This window comes from Opisthocomus hoazin, chromosome 7, assembly GCF_030867145.1.
Source record: "Opisthocomus hoazin isolate bOpiHoa1 chromosome 7, bOpiHoa1.hap1, whole genome shotgun sequence".
Taxonomy (NCBI): Eukaryota; Metazoa; Chordata; class Aves; order Opisthocomiformes; family Opisthocomidae; genus Opisthocomus; species Opisthocomus hoazin.
In genome coordinates, this window is record NC_134420.1 from 31955159 (window position 1) to 31968662 (window position 13504).

At 40.9% G+C, this 13504-nt stretch overlaps 1 protein-coding gene across 2 annotated transcripts in view; it reads left to right on the plus strand.

The window, feature by feature from the left end:
* The window catches only part of LOC104328175 (cytosolic phospholipase A2 beta), a 56399-nt gene that overhangs the window by 17959 nt on the left and 24936 nt on the right, over nt 1-13504 (plus strand). Inside the window, exons 3-5 of one of the 2 annotated variants that reach the window (XM_075427394.1) lie at nt 9081-9153; nt 11015-11151; nt 11849-11980. In XM_075427394.1, coding sequence (XP_075283509.1) covers nt 9081-9153; nt 11015-11151; nt 11849-11980 — 342 coding nt within the window. Of the gene's footprint in view, nt 1-9080; nt 9154-11014; nt 11152-11848; nt 11981-13504 lie in introns of those variants that run through there. The other variant, XM_075427395.1, reaches the window with a different exon arrangement.

A 13504-nucleotide genomic window follows, 5' to 3' on the forward strand; every position in this document is an offset into this window, starting at 1 on the left:
CAGTAGGATAATCCAAATCACAGCCATTTAGAGTTGCTACCACTCTGCTGCCCGGTTTCTGGCAGCTCAGCGGTGACTCTGAGCAGCTTCTTGCAAAGGGCGGTTAGTGAGCAGCCCACTGGGTAAGTTACATGAAACTGAACACTGTATTAATTAAGTTTTATTTCTTGCATACTGGGAGCAGCATGGGCTTGCATTGCTTCCATTGTGATTCTGTTTCACGTAGTCTCTTGTGTGCATTATCCAAGTGCCAACAGGTAGTGTATGAAGCAATTCAACCTCAGTGTAATTTGATACGTCTTTTTATCTTTTTTTTTTTCCCTTGTAGCTTATTTCCAAGTACTTTCTTAATTCAGAAAAGAAATAAGGTTCAGTCATAGAGGTGGAATGAGACCAGCTTCATTAACTTGTGAAATCTTTCTAGAATCACTCTTCTCTTTGTTTCCTGAACAGCCTCTTACAAGCTGAAACCGCAGATACAGTGTTATATTTTCTGAATCTAGCCTGACATGCCTATGTCCTCCATCTAACAAGAGGAAGGGGAGGACTTTCTGTACCCCCTTGAAGATATTGCCTACTATGGAGCTAGTTCCCAAATGCATAGTGCTGTGCCCTCTTTGCTTTACATTTAACCTTTCAGTTTTGTCTTTCGTTCTTTATGCAGTCGACTGTCTTACTTTCCCCATGCTGTACATTTTTTGTGTCTGTAGTAAGGCCTGACATCATGTCGCCCATCTCCCTCATGTCCAGGAGGAAATGGACGTGGTACTTGTCAGTGTACTTGCTGACAAGCAACACAAAATGTTTTATGTATTTTGGCTATGCTGATTTCCTGGAGACATTAATTTCTTGGAGGGGCTATTGGAAAAATTAGTTCCATAGCTCTCCAAAATATCTTCTGCACCCTGATTTAAAGACATTCTGGGATCCTTTTTAATTCTTTCCTGTTCCATTAAGACTTAGGTGTCCCCACTGCAGCTGTTCTGTTTTTAATGTGTTGCTCTGTTTCCAGGCAGACATACCCCTCTTTGAGTGGAGTTCATTTTTCTCTGGCTGTTTTTCCATTTGCCTTCTCTTTAGGAGGTAAATTTGTCAGTCTACTATTTTGGTCTCTCAGTTCACTACAGCAGCAGAAGCTGTGATCAAAGCTGCAACAGCAATATCAAGGAGGAAAACCAAAACTCGATTCTGAAGAAGAGCTTTTTTTCTGGTTTTCTCCGCTTTTTTTTTCTTCTGTCTGGAAATGGGATACTACAGGCTCCTGTGTCCAAGCAGACATGGAGAAGAATGCTTGCACCACAGTCTTGACTGCTTCGGTAAAAATACCCAAGTGAAGCTGTCAAAACAATGTTACTGCGGGAGTGCAAGTCTTGCATGGTTAAGTGCTCTGAACACCAGATTGCTTTCTGATGAGTTTGGCTGTTTTTTTCTGGGAGTTTTGTAGCTTGCCTTTGATTTGCTGCACATACACAGCAGACCTTTATTTGAGAGATCTTTCTTTTCATTATTTCAAAAATGGCAACCTAACTAAGCACTCAAGTTCTCGCCCTCCTGCTTGGGTAAGCCTGCATCCAGTCCTCACCTTTAGCTTGGTGACTGCATTGCCAGCCACAGCTGAGTCTTTGTGAAATGTCAGTTTCAGCTGTTTGTTGTCATTTGCATAAACCCAAGAGGATCTGACTAGAATTGATTTTCAAGTGGTAACAGGTTTTTTTTTGTGGAAAATGCTTTAAAAACTAGTTTAAAAGTGATCCACAGTGTGCCCCGGAGTTTCAGCAAAAATCTAAAGGCAAAGATTTCAGGCAAACCTATTTTCCTAAATAATTATTGTGGTTACATTTCATTTTTTTTCTTCTCTTGCCAAAAGCCAAACTCATACCTACTATTCAATGAAAATGAACTCCTGACACTCTTCTTTTCCATCAGTGTAAAGTATCCACTGGCTGTTTGGTGAGGCTTGGTCCTATCTGATATTACTGTCCCATGGAGAGGACACATCTTACTGCAAACTTATGGTGGGCTCCAGACCTTTTCCAAGTCTGGGTCTGCACAACGTCCAACATGAAATTGCAAGTGTGGGTTAAGGTATAACCAGAACAGATTGTCTGGAGCAATGTCCTGACAGGCATCCCATGGGGGTGGGTGATGGGAAGCTTGGAGGTGTCAAGTTGTCATATTCTTCTTGAAGTGTGTAGAGTGGAAGAGCCCAGAAAGTATGCAGCTTTCCCTTTCCCTACCAATATTTATCTCAATTTCACCAGAATCTCTGGATTGGCCAGGTAATCATCCAGCAGGTACTTTGAGACTTTATTTACTGGTTGGCAGAAAGATTCCCAAGAAGATATTAAAACAAGTGCCTATTGTAGAAAGAGTTGAAAAGAGCGTTCAGAAGTGGGTTGGTCTCCCACCAGATATTTTAATAGATGAGATTCAGCTATCCCGTCCCTTCGATTTTTTTCTGGAATATTTTGTAGAAGAACTTAAAATCTACTGAAAATTCAGCTACTGACTAGATGGATGGAAGAGATGGGGAGTGAAGCAAGACTTTCCGAACATGGCAGAATCCACCCCAAAACCTGGCAGGACAATATTGGGGCAATAACAAATTGTGGGAGGTAATAAACTGACAGGCAAAGATGTGGTAACTGCAGCTTGCCTCTCACCTCTGACATCGTAGCTCTTTCCCTCTCAGACATAGGCAGACTCTTCTCCACACAGAGGAGGCAGAGGGTGGAGCTCAGCGACTGTATAAATTATATGTGTCCTTCAGGCTATTGCAGCAGCAACAACAAGCTGAGAGCGTGTTTGTCAGCTGACAGATCTATTACCCAAACTGGGTTTTCTGTTGCTGTCACCATCTTGTGTGTCATGGGGAGCCCACCAGCCAAGGTAAGAGAATTGCAGCTATATGCTTTGCTGTGGCCCGGCACCTTGCTGCTGGGACCTCCCTGCTCCAGTTCTCGCGGGCAAACTCCCTCCTCTTTGCATCTGCTGAGGAGCAGAGACAAACTGCTGCCTGTGCGATGTGGCAGGGCCATCCTGAACTTTGCCAATTTATCGTTTTCCTCACAGTAACTAATATGTCAGAGTGCTTCAGCGAAAATGCAGCAAAAATGTGGCCCTTTTCTTTTATCGTGAGGTGTACATGCTGGAGTGAACACCGGGAAGGAAGAGAGGGCTGGCGTTGATGAGTTTACCTCACTGTAAAAATCAAGGTGCTTTAGCCTTACTGCATACTTTTCTCGGGACAGCACATGTTCGTTGCTTGCTCCAGCTGAAAAAACCCAACAGTTTTTTCTAGCAACAAAGCATAATTTATATTACTTTAGCTCGGGGGAAGAGTTCTAATGAGCTCTTCAACTGATTTAGCTATCTTTAATGTAATGATTACAGCGTCTGTGATTCTAGTGGAAGTATTTCATGTCTGAACTTGAGTTTTCTAGTAGCAAGATCCATTCAGAGATTTTAACTGATGGTTTTTAGTATAAATCAACAGAATTATTAGATGAGAGTTATTTTCTCAGGTATATCTTTACAAAGTAATGGACGTGGTGCCTGAAATGCAATATGTAAATTATATACAACTAACCATTCTTTACATATCAAACCCTGTGTCAAATTTTGCAGCAAATAAAAGAAATATGAACATTCATGGGTTTTAAATATAGTGAGAAGCAATGTTACATGCTATGGCTTCTAGAGAATCGTTAATCATTAAGGGTAAACAATACTTATTATACTTATGCCATGGTAATATTTGCAGGTGAGGATAAAGATTCAGGAAAATATCAGTAGCTTGAACAGATAGCTCAAATGATAGATTAAAAATTTTCAAACACTGGATGCTCAGGGCAAAGAATATAAACTGTAGATGTAATGTACTTTCTGGATAAAATTTGTATCTAATTTATCCGCCTGTTAGATCTAGACCTATCTATCTATCTATCTATCTATCTTAGATGTAAATATTAGCTATCAATTTTAAATATCAGTGTCGTATCTAATAATATAATTCTGGATCTGATAGAAGAATAGATAGCTTAGGTATAATTTTATCTAGAAAGTCTCAATTACAGCAAAAGTTCTTGCCTTTCGTCCTGAGACTGCAACTGCTATTCCACGTGTATAGCCATACTCCTGGTTAATAGCCAACACTGCCAAGAGGTTAGAGTACAAGCATAGCTTGAGGTAAGCAAGCTTCTGTTCCCAAGGAAGGGGATTCATTCAATACTGCAGGTAGCTCTGCCTTTCTGTCAGGCAAATGCATTTTTCAGTACGTGTAAATTGGTAAATAGATATGGAAATCAGAGCGAAGTGGATTTGTGTGGTTTTTTTTCTTTTATATCAAAAAGGCGCAAGTTGTTTAGAGAAGTGTGGATACTTTGAGCTATCTAGGAAGACCTACTAAAAGTTTTGCTGTTTAAAAAAGCCACCAAATTGACACAGGAGTGATGGACAATATTAATTTACAACTTACTGGGAATGCTTTTGATATTTCTAACAGGGTCTTTTCTTTAGATCAGACAAGAATAATCACTCTTTAGCTGTTTTATCTTGAGAACTACAGAATAATTTTTGTGTTGTAAAATACTCATAAATTCTGTCAATACAAAGCCCCGAGGCACCCACTCATACATGTAAAGAAGTGACTGATGAGTGAATATGAAGAGGAGATGCATCCCAAATCCACAATGACTCTTGAAACAATCTGTCACTGATAACATGAAATTACAGTAAATGTTTGAAAAGCAAATTAGATTTACTCACTAACTGTTCAACTTCCAATGATAAGATTTTGGATAATTGTGATTCTCAAGGGAAATGAGGCTTTCATGGTCATGCTGTCTCCTTCTATCCCCTCTCCTGGTTTTGCATATTTCTTCAGTCACTTGCTTTTCCCACCAGAACTTTGCATTCCTCTAATTTTAGTGAAAATAGGCAGGTGGTTGGAAGGACAAATTGCTGGCAGTATTCTCACTGATGGAGGGGCTAATAAACTCAGCCCATATTAGATGTTAAAGAATCTATGTAGAAGAGAGCGCTTTGGAACAAGGCTGGTCATGAAGCTTTTTTACAGTTTATAAGTTTATAGCTTTAACCTTGATTTGATACATTGCCAAATTGTAGTTAAACCAAATCCTCCGTATCTAAGATAAAATAAATGGTAAGAATATGCCAAATGATTACATTTGGTGTGAGATCTTGCACATAAGATATTTTACACCTTCTAGTATAACACTGGAGAAAGAAAAAGTAATTATTCCTGTCTGAAAGATATTGATAAAGCTGAGTGATAAATCCTGCAGCTATTTACAGAACGTCAAAGAACAGAGAGAAAAGTCCTCATTATAAAGCTTAATAAAATTTGGTGTTATCCCATGGTGATAACTCAGCTCAGAGAACTGCTTAGGTTTGGTGCAGGGGCAGGAAAACACTGAGATTCCAGTCAGCCTTCCAACGTGTACAAACCAAAGACTTCTTTTTTTTTAAAAAAAAAAAAAAGAAAAAAGAGGTGGTGATGGGAGGAGGTTCCCAGATAGCCAGGCTCTGCGGAAGCTATCCCGTAGAAGACTTTCTAGTGAAGGTAGCCATGAGATCTTGTTATAGGAGCAGCAAGGAGGGGCAATAAGGAGTGAAATCAAAGATATGAACTGTTGGTAGGTTTTTCTTTGTTCACTACCATCCAAAGACCGTCTTGGTAGGCTCCTCATTATTAATGAGCTTTGAGAAGGTTTCATACTCTCGAAGTTGTCTTTCTGGGATAAAATCTTGAAGTGACTAACCAACCACTTGTAAATAGGAGAATTATGTGTCCTCCTGAAGCTGACTGGCATATGACTATTCTCTGGAAGTCAGACAGTAGGCCAGAAAACGTGTATTATTACAATCAATGAGATGTTGGCAACAGGTGTGAACTTTCAGTTTGTTAAGGTTTGACACAGCTTTGACAGAGTGGCAATTCTGCCATTCTGGTTTTATCTCCTATTTGCTGACTTTTCTGTATATTAGACCTAAAATGGCTTCCCCAAAACTTGCTTTGAGAGTACAGAAATGTTGTTTAGTGGTAAATGCTATCAAGCAAAAGAAGTTTGTTTTTAGTGGGTTTTTTTCTGCATTTTTTAGCCTAGTCTTTGGAACTCTGGACGTGTTACTGTTTATTGGTCTGGAGTGTTATTGTCTAGGATACAAACATACACAGGTAGCTGAATCCTGGACTCTGTCATTGGCCTCAATGTGGCACTACTAATTTTCCAGCAAAAATAGAATGATGTGCTTCTGGGAAAGCTGCCTTAGACTCTGGATATTTACAGAGGGGTTTCATTACTCTGTGTGCCTATGCAGGAAACCATGTTTCTCTCGAGGAGAGAACTAGAAAGAGCGGACCAGTACAGGTGCAAGACTGTCAAATGCTGTCTGGATACAATGTCTGTACTTATCAGTTTGCATTAATCATGAAATTACACGTTGCTTTTCATGTTGTGAAAATAGCAAGTGGTATCTCTAGCCATAATATTTTTTTCTAGAAGGGTATTCTGCAGTGCCGGCACTTTTGGGCAAGGATGTTATTTTAGACCATGCAGATCAGACGCTATTATTCTACTCTGGACTACTGCAGAAGAAAATTAGCTCTGCCTTTTTCTGATGAAAAAAAGAATTAGCCCAATTCTGAATGGTTATCACAGGCTGGAGTAACCACAGGCTGGAGTAACTGCAGTCTTAGGAGTGAGATGGCTTCTGGCTTCCCCTGGGTATTTGCACAGCCCATAGGGTTTATTAAGGCCACATTTATTCATCTGAACCTGTTTATCTTTTACACTGCAACAACACCACGAGTGAGCCGCACCAAGTCAAAAGTAGTGAACAGTCATCTTCATGATGTTTCTATCAGCAGGCAGATGTTGGCATGTTTAAGGGAAATGATTGCTGTTGAAAGGGGAAGGGAGGAGGAGTGAGGCTCTCTGGCTCTAGTGGGAGAGGACGAAAACATGACACCTATCTCAGCTGAGAGTACTTTGATGATGAACTGCAAATGCACCATTTTTATAAGCAGTTAGGAAATTTTCATCACCAAAGGTTCAAAGCAACTTGTATACCAACAACCATTTCTCCAGTGAAGGCAAACTATGAGAATGGTTTGGGCTTCTGCTGAGCAAGGGGGAAGTTGGTTACAAAATAACACAGAATTAACATATTAATTAAAAACAGTCAGCTCTGTAATTGCCTATATAATCCAATATTTCATGTTAATGAAACCCACTAGGAATGCTGCCGGAGTGTTCCAGTTGGTACTTCTATGTTAAATAACTATTTGCACAGGAAAATTAAAGTCAAAATCTTTCCATGGACAACTGGAATAATATGGAAGTGTCCCAACTGGAATTTGTAATGTCCATAACGCATTAAACTCAGAATGTTTTAAATATGTCAGTTTCAAATTGGAGGAAAACATAATAGAAATAGTTCTTGTCACACAAGAAAAAATGTGTCCTGCATTTTTACACAAAAAGTGTTTCAAGGGACCATTAAGAGGCCAAGAGACAGAGTAATCTGTGATTTTGTAGGTTTAACAACAGAGTTTCCCTGCTCAGGGTGACTCTTCAATATTAAGCTGAATTTAAAAAGGATGTAACTTGTGACATAATAAAATGTAATATTAATCCTTTATTTGAACACGCTAATTCACAGTTCAAATGGTATCCATTTGATGTAATTTACCTCTAAACAAAACTAAATGAAACTGAATGAAGGCTATTCTTGTCTCTAATAAACACATCCATTTTAAAAGAATTTCAGATTAACTGTACTGAGTGACTCCTTCTATGGACAAGGTCCTCCTTCTCCAGCTCTGTATCTCCAAAGTTAATCATTTCAGTGTCAGGAAAATTAATCATGGTGCTAACTTTCGAAAAAAAACCTGTCAAATTATTTCATTACAGTGTAATAGAATACTCTCATTTAGACAAATAGATACGATGTTTCGGTAAGTGTGTAGTTTAAGCTGCTGTTCAAACTAATGAAATACTTCCAGCGTGGTGTGGCCCTATTTTAATTTATTAGTGGTAGCAGGAGCATATGTTATTATTGCTTGTTATTCCTGACAAGCTGTGCTACTATGCAAAAAAATAGATAAAACATTCACAGAAAATTTAGAAGAAATTTAAATGCTCCAATTTGAAAAAAGAAGGAAATATTTTCCTACCTTTACTATTAAGATTGTCATGTGTTTGTATATGTGTGTTCATTCAGGCTTATCAGAACATCTTCTGAAAATGGCAAATATTTTCTGACCAGTTTAGGTTGGGAAGCTTAATTCTTTGTTAGAGTTAGGAGCAAGTAACTTGAAATAAGCATTACAATGATAGCTTGTCTATGATAGAAATAAATGTCGTGTCTGGAAGGCAAGTGGTTCTGTTCCCATTAGGTATGTTCAAGATACCTAATGATATGGATTCAGTGATATTGCGCCTCCAAAGCAGGGCGCTTTTTTCTTCATCTGAAGTGTCTCTACAAGGCCTATGGTCCATTCACTTGAAGTCAGTAGTGCATTCCTCTAGATGTCTTTTGGTGAGCTTGGCCTACTTATGAGCATCACGAAAACATAGTCCTAATTGGGATACAAAGTCAGAAGTTTTTGGAGCACTTTGGTAACTACCATGCCCTGGCCTAGTGTCAACGCTGTGCCGGGACCGAGGCAGGTAGCTGTAAGTTTGTAGTATTGCCTTCCAAGGGCCCAGTTTTGACCTTCTTGTGGCACAGTGCCCTCGGCAGATTGGCAGTACAACCATCACCATGGCCATGCGTCAGGTTGCATGAAAGTAGGCACCTGTAGGATGACGACAGAAGCTTTCCATACTGTTGTCTGAATCCATGTTTTCTTTCTCTGTCTTCAGTTACTCAAGGTACTTAGCAAATAGCCCAGTGTGCAGTCGTGCTATCATCTGAACATGGTGTACTTCCAATGGAGGGTGGTCCCCTCACTTCAAACAGGCAAACAGAAGGACAGACTGTCGCCTGTACTGTTCAAAATACATATTTTTTGTATTCTGAGCTGATAAAACTTGCATTTGTTTTCTCTGCAGATGAAGTTTTGCCCCATCCACATGCTTTCTGTAAGAATCATACAAGCTAAGAACATCAAGTCAAGAGACCTGTGTGAGTTGTGCTTTGATTGTGTTTTTAGTCACCTCCAGAGTTTGTACAGTGAGTGATGTTCCTAAGTTCTGAAGGGACACAAGGAACATACAGAAAACACAGCAATATATATATAAATACAAACATAAATACAAAACTACTAATGCCAGAACTGTAATTAGATCAGATGCCTGAGATATCTTTAGATTGGAGGACATATCTAGTGGTATTTCAGGGAACTGGTAAAAACCAAGACACTCAGTTGAATTTCCTGGGCCAACAAGGGAAGTTTGATCTTCTGAGGACACTGCAATCTGTAAATCTTCTAGGAGTTGTTTGGTTTTGATGTTCATAACTGGTATAAATCATATAATGGACTGGAATTTTGCCACACAGGCCACATATTTAGGAACCTTCTGTAGAAATGTATCAATTATATTCAATAATCAAACGTAAATTAGAGAATTTCAAGCCTTCTAAAATACAGTATCATTTGGGGTATTTGCTGTTCTCAGATGACCAATCATGTTAAATTATATTGACAGTTTCTGGTTAAGAAGTGTCTCTGCAGATCCAGCCCTAAGCATATGTGAACATGGAGGCAAAACAGGCTTTTTTGTGTACTTTTGTAATTCAGCTTTCATTAAGTCATTATCTCACCCTCACAGCCTCCTATGGCTCCTTCTCAAGGTGTACTATGGAGCAGACATTTGGCTGCCATTTTTACAGAGGTCTCCCATGGGTTCCTCAGTCAGGACAGAGACCTTGAGCTGCCTTTTCTCACACTCTTGAAACTTCGAGCCTGTGTATTCCTCTAGTGAAAAATGACCTGTTCAGCCAAAAAAGCGCCACTTTGCAGTGAGTTACGTGAGTTACAGCTGAGGGCCGAGCACAACCTTGGCCAAGCTTGGACACGAGGGAGATCAGAGGGAGTGAATCCGAAGGGCTTTCTCTACTCCTGTGGCAAGTGCCACGTAGCAACGTCCAGAGGTGGACACTAGAAAGGTGGTAGTGTGACAAGGCCTGTATTTCTGAGTTTCAATGATCTCTTCTATCTACTCTATTGAAGGGACAGTTCCACTTTCCTGCCAAAACCTTGCGGGGCAATGTTATTCACTGCTTGATACCAGTCTGAAGTATTTAGGCGTCTTGGGCTGCAGTAGACATCTTCAGTCAAGTCCAGACTCCAGCTCTGAAAGACATCACCTTGGAGATTTCCTTTCACACCGTTGTCAAGCTTCACAAAGTAAATGCACTTTCCCACCCCGGCTCTTCCCAAAGGATGGCTGCTCGAGGCACTGACTGCACTAACCATAAGGAGTAGATGTAGGCTGGAAGAGAGATGAAGATTTGCGACTTGCTCATGCCCTTGTGTTCTTGGGCCCACACCGTCCTTTAGCTGCTACAGATCTTCTTCTCTAGTACCTAACCCTTCTAGACAGCCGTCGTGCCCCCTCCGCATGTTTATGTTGCTAGACTGAACAAGCCAGTCTCCCCTGATCTTCTCTGTAATATGTGTTCTACTTTCCTGTAACCATCCTAACAGACCTTTTTGGATCTAGCTCTAGTTTCACTTAAACTTTTTTAACATCATTGACTGGAATTGTAGGGAATATGCCCGATGAATGGTCAATGGGGCCTTTTATACCTCTTTCTGTTCACATGGGAAACACGGCTCTAAGTCTACTTTGTGTGTGCATGTGTACATTTGCAATTTCTAGTTACCCAGGAATTAGATGGTTTTCCTTGGTTGCTTACAACCGATGGTCTCTTTGCTTATTTAAAAAAAATATGTAATATTTATTAGTCCCCAGAACCATGGCCTTGCCCTGTTTTTCATTTATAACATTGGCATCAGGTATCTAATTTTTCTCTGCTGCAGTGTCTGCATCAGACTGTTATGTGCGCTTGTGGCTGCCATCTGCTTCAAATGGAAAGCTTCGGACCAAAACCATTAAGAATTCTGACAACCCTATCTGGAATGAGACTTTCTACTTTAGGATCCAGAGAGACGTTGAGGTAGTAAAAAAATAGAAATTTCACTATTTTGAATAGCTGGGAACCATCACTTGACACCCTGTCAATCAGCTGTGATAAATAAATTAAGAAAATGCTTGTGTAACAGAATTTGCAACAGACTGGTTAGCATGAAACAGTAGACATGTGCAGTAGTGTTCCCCTCAGCTAGTTCTAGACATTGGTGATATAGATGCCTACATCTGAGCTAGTCCAGAGTTGCTTTGTTGTCACCTGAGAGAAAAAAGTACTGTTATAGTATACTTCGTCTGGGCTATTTTTGATGTTTAATTTAAAAACAGCTTCCCTCCACTGGTTGTAAGGGAAGTGTAGTGGAGTTGCTGTGGTGTGGACCGCAAATTTAATCCTACCCTGTGTAGTTAAGGGAACTTCGAGGATGAAGAAACTGAGTAAGTGTGTTTGGGTGGGTTATCAGTGTGGTGTAGAGCACTGACATCTTTTCTGTCTCAGGATAGTGGGAGTTCTCTGTTATAGGTTGTGGTCTTCTATGTCATGGTAAGTTTCCCAAGGTTGGGTTTAATGATGGTATTCCACATTAGCAAACTCCTGCAGAAAAGCAAGTTTCTTTATTCTTACCACTGTGCTAATCAAACAGCTGCAAAAGTCTATAGGTTTTTTTTTTTGTTTCTGTGTAATAGCAGCTCAGTAAGAGTTCTTACTTATTTTCTTCTGCTACCAGAACGTTTTAGAATTGGCAGTGTGTGATGAAGATCCACTCACCAAAGATGACATGCAGTTCACAGTTCTTTTTAATGTTGCTAGAATCAGACCCGGGGAGACACTCCGTGAGATGTTTGCTCTGAAATCGGAGGTAAGGACTGAAAATACGGGGAAAGATCGGCAAGGCCTCATTGTCCACATTGGCTTCCATGTTAAGTGGGGTTTGGGTCTGCATAAAAAGATAACCTTTTATATCATTACCATCAAAACTTGTTCATCGATGACCTGGATGAAGAGAGAGAGTGTACCCTCAGCAAGTTTGCTGATGACACAAAGCTGGAAGGAGTGGCTGATACATCAGAAGGCTGTGCTGCTATTCAGCGAAATCTGGACAGGCTGGAGAGTTGGGTGGAGAGGAACCTGATGAAGTTTAACAAGGACAAGTGTAGGGTCCTGCACCTGGGGAGGAATAACCCCATGCACCAGTACAGACTCAGGGCTGACTTGCTGGAGAGCAGCTCTGCGGAGAGGGACCTGGGAGTGCTGGTGGATGACAAGTTAACCATGAGCCATCCCTGGCTGTAAAGAACCCCAGTGGTATCCTGGGGTGCATTAAGAAGAGTGTGGCCAGCAGGTCGAGGGAGGTTCTCCTCCCCCTCTACACTGCCCTAGTGAGGCCCCATCTGGAGTCCTGTGTCCAGTTCTGGGCTCCCCAGTTCAAGAAAGATGAGGAACTACTGGAGAGAGTCCAGCGGAGGGCTGCGAGGATGGTGAGGGGGCTGGAGCATCTCTCTTACAAGGAAAGGCTGAGGCAGCTGGGCTTGTTTAGCCTGAAGAAGAGAAGGCTGAGAGGGGATCTCACAGAAGCTTGTAAATATCTTGAGAGCGGGTGTCAATAGGATGGGGTGGTGCTCAGCGACAGGACAAGGGGCAACGGGCACAAACTGAAGCATAGGAAGTTCCATCTGAACATGAGGAAGAGCTTCTTTACTTTGAGGGTGACAGAGCACTGGAACAGGCTGCCCAGGGAGGCTGTGGAGTCTCCTTCTCTGGAGATATTCAAGACCCGCCTGGATGAGGTCCTGTGCAGCCTGCTGTAGGTAACCCTGCTTCAGCAGGGGGGTTGGACTAGATGATCTCCAGAGGTCCCTTCTAAGCCCTACCATTCTGTGAAAACAGATAGAATTTTGACTTCATTAATGTCTTTTCACAGATTCAGAAAATGAAGCAGCTTCTCTCTCATGCCCACCATCTCTGTGGGAGCAAAATACATTAACAGGGAGCATACTCATTTTTATCTTTTATAATCAAAATAAAGAACTTCCTTACCTTTTGGCTTTATTCCACTTTTGCCATAGAGACAAAGGGACATTTCCTTTTAAATGGCAACTTATAATTAAAATCATAAAGACAATCCACTGACCACTTTAATTAAATGATGAGATTGAAATTAAAAATGTGGGATTGAGTGCACCCTCAGCAAGTTTGCTGATGACACCAAGCTGTATGGTGTGGTTGACATGCTGGAAGGAAGGGATGCCATCCAGAGGAATCTTGACAGACTTGAGCAGTGGGCCTGTCCAAACTTCATGAACTTCAACAAGGCCGAGTGCAAGGTCCTACACATGGGTCAGAGCAATCCCAAACACAAATACAGGCTGGGTGGAGAAAGGAT